Source organism: Lepeophtheirus salmonis, chromosome 8 (assembly GCF_016086655.4).
Source record: "Lepeophtheirus salmonis chromosome 8, UVic_Lsal_1.4, whole genome shotgun sequence".
NCBI lineage: Eukaryota > Metazoa > Arthropoda > Copepoda > Siphonostomatoida > Caligidae > Lepeophtheirus > Lepeophtheirus salmonis.
Window position 1 is genome coordinate 8,440,276 of NC_052138.2, and position 16,390 is coordinate 8,456,665.

The following is a 16,390-nucleotide window of genomic DNA, read 5'->3' on the forward strand; positions in this document are numbered from 1 at the left end:
AATAAAGCCATAGTTTTGGTTAGGGACTGCGTAGAAAAAATATAGAGGTCACAGAACAAGGTTGATACTGTGGAGTTGACAGCCAATGATTTAGGTTCTTCGAGCTAGTCTCTTCTCTCTAATTTTTTTCTGAAGGCTCTATGTAATTTTGTACCTAACATTTTGACCACTGCATTTTTTCCGCGTACATTTTTTTCGTTGGTAATTTTTCCTCGAAGACATTTTGTCGCATGACAATTTATCCGCCTTTTTATATTTTTCTATTATCGGTTCGAAATTTACAATTGTACTTCAATCAGATTAAATATATTTAAATAAGGAAGGCAGAGATTTGAAACTTGCAGAAACGCGGCACTCTGTTCTGTTGGGAATGGGCCACACCTCGACTGCTAGGGGGTTTCTGTTTTGGATTTTTTTTTGTACTTTTCGGGACGGGGACTTATATTGGTCTTTTAATCATTTTTTGGTTCCCTAAACAGGGATCCCTTGTGGACCATGTTCCCCATAGTTATTTGCTCTCTGCCTCCGTTTGTATATTTTGTACAAGGACAAATATTTACATTCATATACGAAAGTTTAAAAAGTTGAGACATGTACATATATGTAAAATTAAAAAAAAAAATGTATGTACATTAAAGTAAAATATATCAAAGGGATAATCAGAAATAATTTTTAGAATAGTTTAATATTGAAAATAATAGTTTAAAACGGCATTGGCTCCGACTTGTCCATCATGTTATTAAGCGTCAGATGGCCATCCGATTTAAGCCCTTGAAGAATGTTTGAAAACGTATCATTTCTCCATTGTTTAAAATTTTAAAAACTTTTCCATATTGCCATTCCTTAAACCAATTGCCACCCAGTATTTAATTAGAGGTTAATTATATTGGGTTAGTAAATATAGAATTTAGAGCAAGTATTTTTTTAAATGAATTAATTAAATTTAACCATTCACCCACTGTATCCGCTCTATGAATTGGGAGTGGGCTACAGGCTGAAAAAGAATATAACCCTTGATGTTTTTAGACTAAATAAATACTACTTATCTAGTTGAAAAAATAAAAACATGTGAGTTGGTTCCTATGACCGTTAGTGAGAATTCACATAGATTCAGTAAGGCTAAAATAAAATTAAAGCCCACGTTTGAGTATGGGCCATACCCATACCGTATGGCAAGTTTGTGTTTAAATATGTATAGATAATTGGCTCTCGCCCCTAGCTATAAAATTTTATTTACAAAACTGTGCTAAAATGTACTGTTATTTCTCTTCCCCCAACACATCTACATCTATTGTGTCTTTCTGTCCGCATTGTTTAATTTTGGACATGTCTGGAGGATATGAGCCAGGTTTTTACTTTTTCTGGGCATAAGTTGCATTTATTGCCACTTCTAGTGCCCTGAATCTGGACTGCTTTGCTTTAGTGCTGACAGACCCGGCCATTATTTGCACAGCAGGGGCAAATTCTTTGTCTGAAACATTCATATGCCGTGTAGCAAGTAAGAGAAGTTTTGATGTCCTTGCTGACTTGACTTTAGGCCCTTTGTGTCTACTTTTGAATAAAGTGCCTTTCTGTACAACTCGGAGATCTGGTCACTGGAGGAGCATGATAACCCCCTATCTGTACCTTCTTTAACTCCAACATAGGGATTTTATATCTACAGACTTCTATGATGGTTTTGTCCTTGCTTTCCCGTAGCGCCCGAGCTCTACCATTTGCTAGAGTCTGGCTGGAGATAAGAAACTCTTTCAGCCCCAACCCTTCATTCTCCACCCGAGCATGGTAAAACTCTTTGGAGTATCGTCGGACAGCCCTAACCACTCTCTTACTGATCCCCTTATCAGGAGGGCACACCCCTTTATATCAGTAAACCTGCATCTTGGGTAGGTGAGTGAGTCAGTTTAGACTATGGATGAGATGATCCCTTAGACCTATGTATCTGCGGAAAACATTGAGCTTAATAGCCTTAAGGTTTTTTATCCCATTCCTTAACTGGTCAAATATGTTAGTATATATGACTTTCAACGGTAAGTAATGCACCTTAAGGTATTTATACGTTTCATTTACTCACATTGGGGTCACGCTCTGGCCATTTATGACCATTTTAGTGCCTGCATCAATGAAATAGCTATTTGTTTTGGAGTTATGGCCAATATAAGTGTACGCGCACTTTTTATAGTTCCTGTTTGAATTTACGTCAAAATATGAAAAAGACTTTTAAAATCTAAAATACTTGTGTTAAGGCCTACTTCCTTACATTGACCCAATAAAACGTGACAGATTTGCTGGAGGCTTTTAGCGTCATCCGCAACTAAGGCCGCGTCCTTCGCGAAGATTGAAATTTTATTGTTTCTTTACCTAGTTTATAGGCCTTAAAACCTCTCATTGGGGTTTTATTCATTTCTGCCAGGCACCAATCCAGTACCCCCTTGCAGGATGCCTGACTTGAACTTTATATTCTCCCTACCCTATAGGGTAACGGAGGCGTTACCTTAGATATTCTTTAAATATTTTAGGAGCAAGGGTGGCAGACCTAACCTCGCACTGGCCTTCAACAATGACTCATGTGAGACTGAGTCAAAGACTTTTGCAAAGTCTATAAAGGCCACTGCCCCTCTCCTTTTTTGACTTTGTGGATAATTGTAGTAGGGTTTTGAGAATGAGGGAGTTCTCTAAACATACATTAACCTCACGAAAGCCCCTTAATATGATTCATTAACGTGCCAATCAACGAAACCTCAGAAGCTTACCTTTTTCTATTAATAATAACGAAGGACAAATAAACGCTTTAAATCTTTCATACATACATTGAATGACGATAGATGTAATTTTTAAACGGGGAATGAGCTACAAGTCTTATATTGAAATATTTTGGATTTAAAAAATAATGTACAAATCTGACCAGAAGTATCCGTATAAAGCTTATAAATTCACTTTATACTGAATTTTATAACAGTATTTTTATTGAAGAATATAAATGTCGTCTACATGCGTAGTTCCATCTAGTAAAATTGGAAAAGTTGCTTGAAAAGATTTTAAAAAGCATAAAGAAGCTTATTTTGATGGATTTCCTAGAAAAAATGGAGAGTTTTTAGAAAAATGGAAAACTATCATTCCTCGAAATTAGCATGCTTATTAATTCTATTTTGATACTTCTCTTAATTTTGTAATAAATAGAATTAAACACAAATATAGAATCGAAATGTACTTAAAAAACTAAATTTACTTGAAATAACTACATCAAAAATTCAAGAGACATAATATCTATGATTAATTTGTATTTAACTTTGAACTTGGAATCAACTTATTTGCTAAAATAAGTTGATTTAAGAATCATATATTACTAATAATTTTTAAATACATTTTAAAAGACCTCACTCATAATTTTTTGTAGTATTTTTTGATGAAAATCAGTTGATAGTAAAAAGAAACCTATTTGTTCCCTTCATTTCAAAGACGAAGATTTTTGCACAAAATATGTAACAACGTTAAGTTTCGCTATGAAATCTTCATAATACATGATTGCGCAAAACACGTGAACAACAATAAATTTTCTTGTGCTGAAGCACAAAGGAAGAAAACAATGAATAAAATTGATCAAATGTCTTGATTTTTTTTTTTTTTTTTTTTGGATGAATGATGACAATGTTTCTTTTTTATCTGAATTGAAGGGAGATTGGAATTGCGTTCTTAAAGGAATTTGGGTGGAAAATGATGCACAATTTTTATTCGTAATTAAAAACTATGCAAGTCTAATAAAATTTAATTAACATATTGAAAGTAATAATTTATGTATTATTTTATATAATAATATTAAAAACTCAATTATAAAAAAACATCTTTATTATACAAAAGTATCAAACACAATTAACAAGAAATTTAAACAATATATTTCAGCTTTTAAAAATTGTATAAGTATAAAAAATAATCATCACTATGTTGAAAACAAATTTCCATATTTGGTTATATTTTGCGATTTAAAATCAAATAACTAGAAACTATTTAGAACAGACTATGTAAATGTAAATTTATAGTTAAATTAATATAATGTTAACGTTTTTAACCAGATTTCACAGTAGTGGGATTCTGAATTAACATCTAACTTTCTTGAAATATTGATGAAGCACAGTTATAGTAAGTTTTTAATAACTATATGAAGTTCGAACAAGAACTTAAATTGACCTGTCCATTATTTAAGATGAAGATTTCAGAAACACTAAATCTGAAATTTAATAATAATCTTAATACAATACTTCAAATTAAAAAGCACACAAATACCATAGTCTGATAACCTTCAGCATTGGATTTTTCGTTTTTCCTTAAGCTTTAATTCTGTACTATTTTAAAACGTTGAAATGTCGAATTTATATCATTAGGAGATAATCAATCAAAACATTCTGAATCATAAAATATATTGATATGAGGCTTATGCCGAGTCAATGATGGGATCAACAGTAAAGGAAATGATGAAAGGAGTTTCTATATGAAAGTAACATTTTATAAGGTTTTGGAGTCATGACCAAAGGATGAAAGTAAGGTTTGGACTGAATGGGATAAGGAAAGTTACTCAGATGGACTTATTCCATTTATGAAAAGGGAAACCAACCCGTCAGCCCGCCGGAAATCCCTATAACTTTATTAGGCTATATATGAATAGTCATAGAATATGATATATCTCCATACGCTTATCCTGATAACTTTTCGTCGAAAATCTAAACGTGTTTGATCATTTATTAAGATATCGAAGATTTAATCATATATGTTGACATTGCAGTTGTAAATTAGGAAAACTCGTGCACTAATGATCCTGAAATGTATCCAGCTACATAGATTATTTTATCCCTCCTTGTTGAATTTTAAGGTCAGAAAGGACCATCCAAATTAATGAGGGATCAGTTTGGTGTTTTTCATCTTTTCTCATTAAAGTCCTTCGCTAAGGATAAGATATCCTCTACCACTATAAGTAATGAAATACGTTTGATGTCTCACAGTAAAATTTGACACCTTGAATCCCATATGAGGACAATGAATTAGATACTTATCCACCTCATGATTTGAGGAAGAAATAAGGACTCCCAAGGACTTGCTGCTATTCAGGAACTGATTCCTTAACTTTTCACGAGTCACACACATGTAATTAATGCCCTTATTAAAAGTCCTAAGTATCACATCAGTAATAAATAATATCCTTTGAATAACTAACTAAAAAGGTGAGCTTCAGAGGTTGCGTTGATAGTGATCATCCATATAGTATAGTAATTAACTTCATATAAGTGATCTTAGGGTAAAAATTCAACAAATATAACATCAGGGAAATTATAGTTTAAAAAAAAGCTATTTTAATATGTAGTCACTTATAAGCCATAACCCTTACAATTAGTGACGTAATTAAATTAATACAAAAAGGTGAAATAACTTATGATCAATTCTCCGATTGAATATTTATATAGGTATAATTAATTAATTATTATTATAATTTATATTCAAGTATGAGCAAAAAGGAAGTACATTTTTATATATTATCATTAATTTTTGCATATTTGGATAAATGTTCTCTCACGGCTGCGTCCAGAATGTCTCGTATCTTCCTTGTACCCTCTAAAGCCTCATCTATAACTTTATCCAAATGATCCATATGAAATCTCTGAGACATTTCAAGGTGTACAATTTCTCCAGACTTGGGAAGAGACGCCAAAATGAGTTCAGGTCCACCCAGACTGCTCTCTAACTTGTTTATATCCACTAAAGGGGTTTCTTTAATCAATGAAGCAGAGCAGGCACACACATAGTCTCGAAGTGGGATCCCTGCGTGAATTAAAGCAAGAGTTGCAGCATTCACGGAGGCACAATAGTGGCCACAGTCTGTCTGGAGTACTTCTACAAATATATCTATTTGAGATCGGGGATAGAGCTCAGTTTGTATGCAGGCTGTAAAAGTTTGCTATTTTTGTAGGAAGACAAAATTGGAAGTGAGAATAGTATTGCCTTTTGGGATCATATTTTTTAGAAACTAAAAAAAATTCATTGAGCTAGTCAAGGAATGATTAACAAAATTGCAATTAAGAGCTAAGAAAATAATTAAAAGTGATAAATAATAAGAATATCAGATAACCCAAAGAGGCAATAGGATTATTTTATGATTAATTCCTTAAGATGAGCAGCCATTTCGAGGGATCTTTTATCCCCACGCCGTCGCTCCTTCCGCTCTGCTGTAGAGAATGCAGCACTCGAAAACTGAACATTTAGAATGGCTTCTTCCTTGGAGGAGTTATCCACACCACGCGGCTCCCGTGGGCCATATACTGCAGCTAAAACTTTAGAATTCCCCATTTCCAAATATGCAGAACCATCTGCAGACCAGGAGAAAGCCCCTAAACGACATCGTAGTCTCCGTAATTCATCCGACTTACGACCATCTAACCGTAGTCCCTGGTCCGATAAGAGTTCCATGAGGATTTCAGATTTCTTATATTGTTATTATTTATTTATTTATTTCAAATCTTTATTTATGTACAATATTTTATAACCCACGTGGGTTGATTCAATATGTCCTTTAAATATATGGAGGGGCACAATATCTATTTCGCAACCTCGTCGAGTTTAATAAGGTTTTAAGCAAAAAAATAAAAATGGGTGGTTCTTAGTCAATATGCACAATTTATTTTCTTTTTCAATTCACGATTATCTTTTCTTTATTAATAAGACACGTGGCATAATGTGTCTCTTCATCAAATCATCAAAAATTCAATAATTTAATACAAAAATAAAAACATTTTTCAATTAAAATAAATACTTAGACTCAAGGGAAAGAGTGGACACTCCGTTGAAGAAGTGCATGTTTTCCCCTTTTCTTTGCTAAAAGGCTTGAAAGTGTCAGCTGCCCTAAGGTCTTGTAGGCAATTTATGTACTTCTTTGTTGTCTTAATTTAAATATTTATCATAATTAGCCAATACTTATTAATTGCAATGTATTTTTCATAATGGTAACGGAGAGTGCAGTGTATTGCAATAATATGTCAACTTCGAGTAAAAAGTCTCCAGGTTTATCGCCCATGAAAATGTTTAATTTTCCAAAAGACATCAATCGAAGGAATTTGTGGATATATGCCATCAAAAGTGCGAATTGAACTCCAGCCAAAGGGTCAAGAGTTTGTCAAGTAATATAATCAACTATTTTTTACTCTGTTAGGGATGTGAAAATTAAAATAATGGGCTGTATTATAAAAATGTCACTGGGCATTATTTCTACATAATCCCATGACCAAAAATCTGGTAAATAATGTGTTTTAGTAGGTTACTATATACAATGAAATTAGGGATCGATTTTTGAAGGATCCATAATTTACATGATATTATAAAATAATGAATATCTGAGAAGGGATTATTCTTAAATACAGAGGACTACTAAAAATAGTGGTATATCAAAATGAAATACTTAATTATGTTAATCATGTATATTTTTAATATACTCATCACTGATGAGTTATCTGACTTCATTATATTCGTCTTCCATGTCCTCACTGGGATAATCAATTATTTCAATTGGATTACGATAAACAGTTACTGCATTTCTTTACTGTGTGGATTTGGTATAAAAAAGATTCCAAATTTGGATATACCACTGTGTTTTTAATATATTTTTTTAATACCTCCTACTTCTATCAAGCAAAAATAAGAGTATGTGTTATGATTTGCTAGCTCTCCTATGACATAGATAAGATGAACGACAGATGACGAGAACCATTATTCACCCACCCAACATACATGAGGAGGCCAGCTTTTATCCTGATCTCAAAAGCCAAAATAATGTTTGTAACATATTTTGATTAATGGTGTGAAACGTCTTTTCTGCTTATGGAATGTCAATTCACCACAAATGAGATAAAAATGGTATTATTTGTTTAAGGACTTTATTTGCTGGTTGAATATATATTTTGCAAAAATTATATATATTTGTCCATCACCAGCATATAAGCCAAGACCGATTTTTGGAACTTTGAACTAATCAGTTCTGTGTTGTGTTTTTTTGTTGTTATTTTTCTCTGTGGGGTTTGATAGAAAAAGGATAAAATTATCCTTTTTTTAATATTTTATAATTTTAATCATAATTTTCAGAATACCAAATTAAGCTTTAAAAATAAATCAATATTCAATTTTAAGCTATCGTCATTTGTTAAGAGGCAGTCAAGGTCTTAGGATCTTCTTCCTCTGAGTGGAAGGTGAGCTTTTGAAGACTTTTTCTTTAGGTGCACTCTTTAGAAAGTATCTTATTTGACTCAAATTCAATTCAAATATTTTTTTTAACGGTCTTCCCTTACTCAACTTTGCGAGTTAATTATAAGTGAGCTCCATAGTTAATTTTTTGGTTAATATTTTTTTTTTCTGAAGTTTATTTTTGCTTGGATTTCGATCTGGAGAGTCAAGCACTCCTTTTAATAGTGACAAAAGAATAAAGTACTTAAATTAAAAAAAAACCTATCATTTTCTGTGTTTTTATTTAATTCTCAAGAATGTGATTTGGCTCAAACTTTTTCGTACTTGAAATTCTCTCTAATAAGAGAAGAATAAATCTTTATGGTTTCAAATATAACTTTTCAATTATAGTAGTTAATTTAAAATTTTACAACACTCATATCCAAAAATATGCTTTAAATTCTTAAAGCTTATAATGTGGATACATCATTTCATTAATAAATGGTTTTGAGTATTGATAGGATCTGAAGTCACTTGTGTTATTAAACAAATATTTAGTAATAATTTTATTAACATGAATTGTTTATTTTGATACAAGATCCAATTTTTAAATAACTCTTACCTATGTTCGGAATGAGAACTCTAAAACTTAAAAAAGAAACTCCTAAAAAAATGAGCTCGCTATTTAATCTTTGTAGGAGAGTGAAGTCTGTGATAATAGGTATATTGATTATTGTACATTATTACACCGTTTTAGGTACGGTTTGTGTGATAGGACTTGGAATATATAGGACGAGATTTAAAAAAGGCTGATATATTAATATTATTTAGTATTTACAGAAGTAGAGAAAAGGATGTTTTTGTATTGGTGTCCTAAACCTAGGTCGTTAATGACTTAATTAAGTAGAAATATCCACTACTTACGTTTGCAAAGACCTTAATAGAAAAGTGGTCCCACAAGACTCAAAGATTCAAGCACCTTGTTATATTTTGCCTGAGCCTCTCTGACGAAAGGGGTCTCTCAAAACCGGAGACAAATCATTTATCTATATAGAGAAAGAAATATAGCATAGCTTTACATTGGTAAACTCATATGAACTTTGTACAATTATATAAAAATAATATTTTGTCGTAATAGTAACTTTATATCAAAAGCACGTTGTATCTCAATTAACTCTTTCATTTTAAGGTAATATTTGAAATCCCGCCAAAAATTATTTTTGAGCAGTTGTTATTGGATTTTGTGGAGTATGATTTAATAGTTCTACTTGATCTCTTCGATCGATACTCCACCAAAAACAGCCCCAAATACTCAACGACAATCGATACGGACAATTAGGAAGGTACCATAGGGCAATGCAGTATAGTTTTACTTTGCCTCTTGCCCCATCAAAAATTGACCTAATATTAAAGAATTTTCTTACATAAATTATTTGAGCTGATAAATTTGTCCTTAAAAAGTTAAGTATCAACTTCTGTTCGTGTTTGTACTAAGTTTCATTCACATAAGAATGATTTTTTATAATAATTAATTATTCGAATAAACCTTACTACATAATTTTCATGTCATAGCCTATTAAAAAGAAGTAAACTAAAAAAGATATAATTCCATTTTTACATTTAAAACACAATCTTTAATCTTGCAAAAGGTACAAATACAAATTGGATATCTTCTGAAGCAAGACGCACTAAATAATAGGAATTATTAAATGAACAAAAATTCGTTTTTAACTTCTCCAATCATCTCAACAGTTTTTTAGATATATTAGTTTTAGAGCCACAGCTTACCTTTTAAGCAGATCAAAATCATAAGAAGCTTCCAGTGTCAATGTTTGATCATATTGTGTGGTCAAATAAAGTTAAGATTGAGGATACATGATAGCTTATTTGAAAGTAATTCTTGGGGAGGAAGACTATAATGGGAAACCAAAAGAGATGATTATGAAAATTGAGTAATTGATTCGTTCTAATATCTCGTATTATAGTTAGTTGAAATTTATGAATTTTGTTCTCTTCACTATCATTAAAGACAGAGGAAGACAAATAAATATATAGGCCGGATCTTATTTTTTAAGTGCTACTATGTGTGTAGTAAAGTTATATGATGATTTTTAAATTGATTGAATTAATGGCTAAAATTTTTTTTTTTTAATTTCATAGTTAAAGGCTATGCTCCTTTTGTTGATGTGCAAGAAAATAAGAATAGCAAGGGACAAAGTGATCCTGGAAAAATGAGTAAATTGTCGCATGTATCTTAAATTCATAGATTGTGTCTAAATCTAAAAAATGATTTTATTTAATATTATAATTATATCTATATAATATTTTTGAAAGTAAATGTTCGTTTTGTTTATTTATGTCTTCAGGATGATATATTATTTTTAGTTCACTAAGATTTTTTCTGTTAGACACTAAAAAAAATATTTGCAGTCTATGTGAATCTATTGGTTTATAAAGACTGTATCATGTTCTTAGATTTTTTTCTATATTATAGATATTATTTTATTGTGGTTCTAGAAAATAATCTCAATGTATATCAAGCTACTTCATTTTCTTCCTCGGATTGTCTCCAAATCATGCCAATTATCGAATATATGTCAAAGACTTATTTATTAAAGGTTGTGTGATTTCAATTTTGTACTTCATCCCTCTTTATTATAATCACAGCCTGGGATTACTAATATAAAAACATTTTATATCTCCCAGTACTAGCCTATAATAACAATGATGTAATCCTGAGTGACGTAGAGTGAAAATAAATAGAGCAAGTGAATTACATTGATCACGTGGGAGCAGCGTGCTGTTGACAGGCTATGATATTAAGAATATTGCGTATTGAGGAAGAGAAAGAGCCTGATTGGGGGAGAGGAGAAAAGAAAAGAAGATTATGCTGTTGCAAGTTGCAAGCTTTAAATTAGACAAAAGAGAGCTAGCGGAGAGAAAGGAAGAAAGGATTGAATTTTGGAGTCAGAATTAAATTGTTAATCTACCTAGGTATATAATAATAATATTAAAATAACGTTATATAAAATATGGCCTTTTCCTTCTCTTCTGACATTTTCTCTGCTCCTCGTCGTTGATGAAATCGTGATAATTGTAATACTGTCACTGATCCAAGTGGGAGGAGGAAGAAGCTGCGAAGCAGAAGAAGGAACAAGGTAACAGCTCAATTGAACTCAGGTCGTGATGTCCAGCATCTACAAGGACAAGGAAGAGAATCCGAGTTTCCAGCTGGGAAGATTCCATTTCTTCTCCAACTTTGATTCCGGTAATCTGGGTCGAATAGAAACTCTGAAAGAGAATGAAGTTCTTCCAGAGCTTAAAAAACGTGTTTCGGAAAATGAGGATGTTCCAGTGGCTCCTCCATGCCCCAAGACGCGCCGTCGTAAGACTGAAGAAGAATGTCGAGGTCCGAATCTAAAAGGAAACTTTAAATGTTGGACTCGGCCCGATTGTGCGGGAACTCGGTTCGAAAATGGGAATCGAACCTGGTTTAACTTTGGGATGAAAGTGGGGTTTGAGGCTGAAGAGGAAGAGACTCCCGAGGACTGGGCTCTTCGATTTAACTTCCAAAATCTGAATAAGCAAGCCAAATTATTCTCCCAGGGCTTTTCTCCTGTCGTCTGCATTGATAAAGAAGAGAATGATGAAACAACTCAATGGAAACGCCTTTCCAATATCTATTATAAAACCATTGATAATCAATTCTACATGAGTTTTGTCTTCAATCTCTCCAGGGAGAATCGCTATAAAACTCATTATTTTGCCTTTACATATCCATACTCCTTTCTAGAATTAGAGAAGACTCTGAATCGCTTTGCTCTACAATACGAAAACTCTCCTAATATTTACTTTCACAAAGCGATAGGAACTTACTCTTACGAGAATAGACCCATCTATGTCTTAACTATATCAGGCATGAATGGATTAACTGACAAAGAAGAGTCCATTCCCCTCTCATCTGGTTCAAGTCCGAAAATGTTTCGTTCTAAAAAGTATGTTTTCATTAGTGCACGAGTTCATCCGGGGGAAACGCAATCTTCTTTCATCATGGATGGACTATTAAAAATGTTGCTCAGGGAGAATGACTCCATCTCTTTGGCTTTGAGGAAGAAATATGTGTTCAAAATCATTCCAATGTTGAATCCTGATGGTGTTGTGAGAGGTCATTATCGAACAGATGCACGTGGTATTAATTTAAACCGTGTCTATGGAGACCCGGACCCAAGGCTGCATCCATCAATTTTTTTTGCGAAAAAACTTATATTATATGCTCATTTCGGTAAAATATCTGATCCTAGGAAAATATCAGATGGAGATAGTAAGACACAGGTTATTGAGCCACTCAAGTCCGAAGTTTTTCCTTCTACTTATATGCCATCAAAGTCGGATATCTCGTGGTACGAAATGACTGAGACCTCTAGGTGTTCTGAAGGTGATGAGTCCATTGCAGATTTTAGTTTTAATAATTTTGGAGGAGGGGCGAATATGTCATCGACCACTGGAGGGAAGATACTTGATGTAGAAGAAGAGGAAACCTCGTTTTTTCTATCTCCAACTACTTCTGCTTCATCTTCGAATGTTCGCTCAACCACTACATTTTCAGAGGCATTTAAGAAAAATATGGATGAGGACTTCAATCGTAAGCTAGAATGTACTCTAGACGGGCCGGAGCAAAATCTATTTCTTTATTTGGACATTCACGGCCACGCCTCAAAAAGAGGCATATTTATGTATGGGAATCATTTTACAGATCTTGATACCAAAATTGACTCTATGCTTCTTCCCAAGTTGGTCTCCCTTAATTGTCCAAATTTTGACTTTCCAGCCTGCAATTTCACGGAGAAGAATATGTATTTAAAAGATAGACATACTGGAGCAGGAAGGGAGGGTTGTGGTCGTGTTGCAGTTTTTAAGTCTACTGGCTTAGTCTACAGCTATACATTAGAGGCCAATTTCAATACAGGAAGAGATATCAAACCCGTCCCAAATTCCCCCAGAGCTGGATCTCCATCTCTTTTCTATGATCGACCACCAAAGTACACCCCATCTATCTATGAGGATGCTGGAAAAGCCGTTGCAGTAGCGGTTTTGGATCTCACTGACTCCAATCCATGGAGTCGCGTTGCTACTTCCAGTTGTAAAACTATGAAAGGAGTGAAGGAATCCATTCGCCGATTTATCAAAACTTCTGAAGAACATTCTGTAAAAAATTGTGAGTCTTCTCCAAATGGTAGGCTCCTTCGAAGACGTTCAGCACCCCCACGAACAAAGAAATTATCTAGTGAGTCAAAAACTTCTGAGTCATCTTCGAAGATGCCAAGGAAAACGGAGAAATCTTCATCATCATCATCGTCAACTATAGGAGCAGGACTCTCGCGACCAACTTCCCCGACACGTCCTTCATCAGCTCGAACGACTCGAAACAAGAAAAATAATAAGAAATCCCTTATACCTTCGCCAAATATGGTAGTGGAACCAAATAACCCTACAGCCTCTTCCCATCCCGTCAACTCTCCTCCTATTACGAAAAGAGTACGAGGAGCCGCAAAGAAGAAAAAGAAAGTCCAAAAGCGAAAGACTGTATCTTGATTCTATATGATAATGATGTGAATTGGTTACTTTGTTATGGTTAATTAATAGTGTTGTTGTTTCTGTTCATTGTATTATTGTTATTGTTACCTTCTGTTTTACTTATTTGATTTAAAATTGATTACGCTTTTATTGGTGCAATCGGCAATTACTCTCCTCCTCCTCTCCCTTCTTCTTGATTTACTAATTAATTATCAGTGTTGATTTTTCCAAGTATAAATTAATTATCTGGAGCAATATTATTACTTTTTGTTCGACATTGACCTTACTGGGTGGAGGGGTGACTTATTATATTCCCTTTCTTTCTCCTGTTGTCCTTGTTTTTGAAATGAATTCTCTAATTAGGTCTTTATCAAATAAACTTCCTTTTTCTATAGAAGCTACATAGAATTAATACTTTTTTTTTTTTTTTTCTCGAACCAAGTGTTGGTTAAAATCAAACTAGGTCAGGGTATCCCCCCCCCCCTTTCTTTACAAATAATAAACATTACTTACTTTATTGAATAACAAGATACACAACATGAATTAATCTGTTATAATTTAGATATACATTCAGACAAGTTTTATACACTTATGAGGAGGATATATACATACTTACATTTATAGAAACTATCACACAAATTTAAGTCATTAATATTATAAATAATAGAATTTATATATCATTTAGTAGATGGTATTGTTTATCATTTTAATAACAGACCTGAATTCAATCTTTATGTAAACTCTTTCAAACAAACTCAGAAATATGAATAATTATAAATTGAAGTAAATATGTAGAAGTGTTCTATTTCCTTAGTATTATCATTACTCTTAACTTTTTCTAATTTTATCAATTACGATATGATTTGTTAACCAATTTCTTTTTGTTTTTTCATTTCTTTAATTCTTCGTCAACTATGAAATAGGATATGATTAAAAAAATAATAATGTTTAATAAAAATACTTCGTAAAAAATGTACTCATTGATTTGATTTGTGGTGAATTATAATTAATTCCAAAAAAAAAAATAACTGAACAAGAGATGATATATATTATTTTCCTTTCTTCTTCTCAGGCACTTGAATGATGTATCTCTGAGCCACATTCAAGGGCGGGGAGTATCCATCTGCGTAACTTGGATCCTCAAAAAGAACATGGTAATCCTCAGCTCCTCCGGAGGGCTGCTCTTTGATAACCCCTTTATAGAAACAAGTCGTCTGGGGATAAATCGCCATAACTGTTGTTCCCGGTGGATAAAGAGCCTCAGGATTCGTTTCAGGAGAAGCTCTCTGTGTGGGGAGTGGTATGACCTTACGCCGAGAGAGAGAGTGTCTGTCTTTTTGCTCCTCGTCAATGTCATCCACCTCGTATTTTCCGGTAGAGGAGTTGAAACTCACCACCTCAGCCAAAATCCAATTTTCATCGCCATCAGGACTTCGTACGAGAGCTGCAGCCATGTCTCCCGGATTGGCTGTATAATTGGATTCTGGAGGAATAGCTCCACATAACGGAGGCGCCTCTTCTCCTTCTCTACCAACCCAGAGCGGAATTGTCTCTGCAGAAATGGCCAGCATTTTCATGAGAGCTCCACGACGAATCGTTTCTTTATTCCCTGAATTACGGGCTTGGATACGAATTTCACTGCGTATTTGTCGAATTTGATATATTTTACTAAGTGCCTGACGCAAGAGATCCTCCTCCTTCTCAGCATCCGAGATTCCATTTTCGTATAGAGATTGAAGCTTACTACGATTCCCGGCTGTTAACTTCTCATCACTCTCTATTTTACGATGCGTTAAACTAATGGCACTCAGAACCGTTTCATCGTTTTTCCTACAAGATCAAAAGTAATTAGCAAATAAAAAAAGGTCAGAGTGGCGCGGCAAGGCCTCACTTGACTTCATCCACATTCTGTACGAGCTTATAGAGATCCTTCAAGCATTGCTGCACATTAGCAGCAGCCTGAGGATCAGAGGACAAAGACATTCTAGTTCGGAGCACTGGATTGATAATTAATTTTTTATTTCAAACACTTCTTTCATCCTACACTTATCCATCAATGATCAATAAACAATGTTGACAATAGTTAATTTAATAAATAAAATATCCATTCAAAGCCAAAGGAGTCCCGTGGTCAAAATAATTGTAAATAAACAACCTTTAAAACTTAACAAACAGACAACCTTATTTCAACTAACAAACAACCTTCTTTTTTTTTGTTCCTTTGTTAAAATTTTACATGGACTACTAGCTGAGTAATAGTAATGATTAATGAATAATGATTCAATGAATCATTACTATTGCTATTTAAACTAGTTCATTAGTAATGATCTCTAGTAGTCCTTGGTTTAAATCACTGCTTTCTAAAGTCGATCTATAATCATTAATCTATATTAATGTCGTGTATAATTGAGATAGATGTACAAGTTACAACTTGTATAAGCAGATTGTACAAGTTTCAATTTATTCGACATTCGTCTTAAAATGCATTATTCAATGACAACATTGGTTATTCTAATTACCAATTATTAATTTATACTATCATTTCATTTTAATCTATTCAAATTACATGGTTATTATGTATTTATGAGTAATATAACTGTGGGCATTAGAACTTTATAACGTG

At 33.2% G+C, this 16,390-nt stretch overlaps 3 protein-coding genes across 8 annotated transcripts; 1 reads left to right on the forward strand and 2 right to left on the reverse strand.

Moving 5' to 3' along the window:
• Positions 1 to 5,434: 5,434 nt before the first annotated feature.
• Positions 5,435 to 6,508, reverse strand: LOC121123654 (exosome complex component RRP41). The gene is made up of 2 exons (XM_071890693.1): positions 6,150 to 6,508; positions 5,435 to 5,943 (listed from the first exon to the last, which is right to left on the reverse strand). Exons 1-2 carry the CDS (start codon positions 6,448 to 6,450, stop codon positions 5,513 to 5,515), a joined length of 732 nt encoding a protein of 243 aa, XP_071746794.1. The 5' UTR covers positions 6,451 to 6,508; the 3' UTR covers positions 5,435 to 5,512.
• A 367-nt stretch (positions 6,509 to 6,875) lies between these two features.
• LOC121123652 (cytosolic carboxypeptidase-like protein 5) lies at positions 6,876 to 14,529 on the forward strand. 6 transcript variants are annotated; one of them, XM_071890689.1, is made up of 4 exons: positions 6,876 to 7,157; positions 10,354 to 10,428; positions 10,688 to 10,811; positions 10,900 to 14,529. In XM_071890689.1, the coding sequence occupies exon 4, from the start codon at positions 11,380 to 11,382 to the stop codon at positions 13,783 to 13,785; it is 2,406 nt and encodes an 801-aa protein (XP_071746790.1). In that variant the 5' UTR covers positions 6,876 to 7,157; positions 10,354 to 10,428; positions 10,688 to 10,811; positions 10,900 to 11,379; the 3' UTR covers positions 13,786 to 14,529. The 6 variants fall into 6 exon arrangements, with proteins under 6 accessions (XP_071746790.1, XP_071746791.1, XP_040574719.1 ...); XM_071890690.1 differs by having other exon boundaries at positions 10,711 to 10,811; XM_040718785.2 differs by lacking the exon at positions 10,354 to 10,428.
• Sgf29 (SAGA-associated factor 29) lies at positions 14,267 to 15,919 on the reverse strand. The gene is made up of 2 exons (XM_040718788.2): positions 15,659 to 15,919; positions 14,267 to 15,597 (listed from the first exon to the last, which is right to left on the reverse strand). Exons 1-2 carry the CDS (start codon positions 15,748 to 15,750, stop codon positions 14,817 to 14,819), a joined length of 873 nt encoding a protein of 290 aa, XP_040574722.1. The 5' UTR covers positions 15,751 to 15,919; the 3' UTR covers positions 14,267 to 14,816.
• Positions 15,920 to 16,390: the final 471 nt, after the last annotated feature.

What these genes read in the sequence shown, in the direction of transcription:
- Sgf29 (XM_040718788.2), bottom strand. Translation starts at nt 15,750, where the DNA reads ATGTCTTTGTCCTCTGATCCTCAGGCTGCTGCTAATGTGCAGCAATGC. An exon ending in CAGAATGTGGATGAAGTCAA is followed by an intron (nt 15,598 to 15,658) that starts GTGAGGCCTTGC and finishes TTGATCTTGTAG; the next exon opens with GAAAAACGATGAAACGGTTC.
- LOC121123654 (XM_071890693.1), bottom strand. Translation starts at nt 6,450, where the DNA reads ATGGAACTCTTATCGGACCAGGGACTACGGTTAGATGGTCGTAAGTCG. An exon ending in CGAAATGGCTGCTCATCTTA is followed by an intron (nt 5,944 to 6,149) that starts AGGAATTAATCA and finishes TCCTACAAAAAT; the next exon opens with AGCAAACTTTTACAGCCTGC.
- LOC121123652 (XM_071890689.1), top strand. Translation starts at nt 11,380, where the DNA reads ATGTCCAGCATCTACAAGGACAAGGAAGAGAATCCGAGTTTCCAGCTG.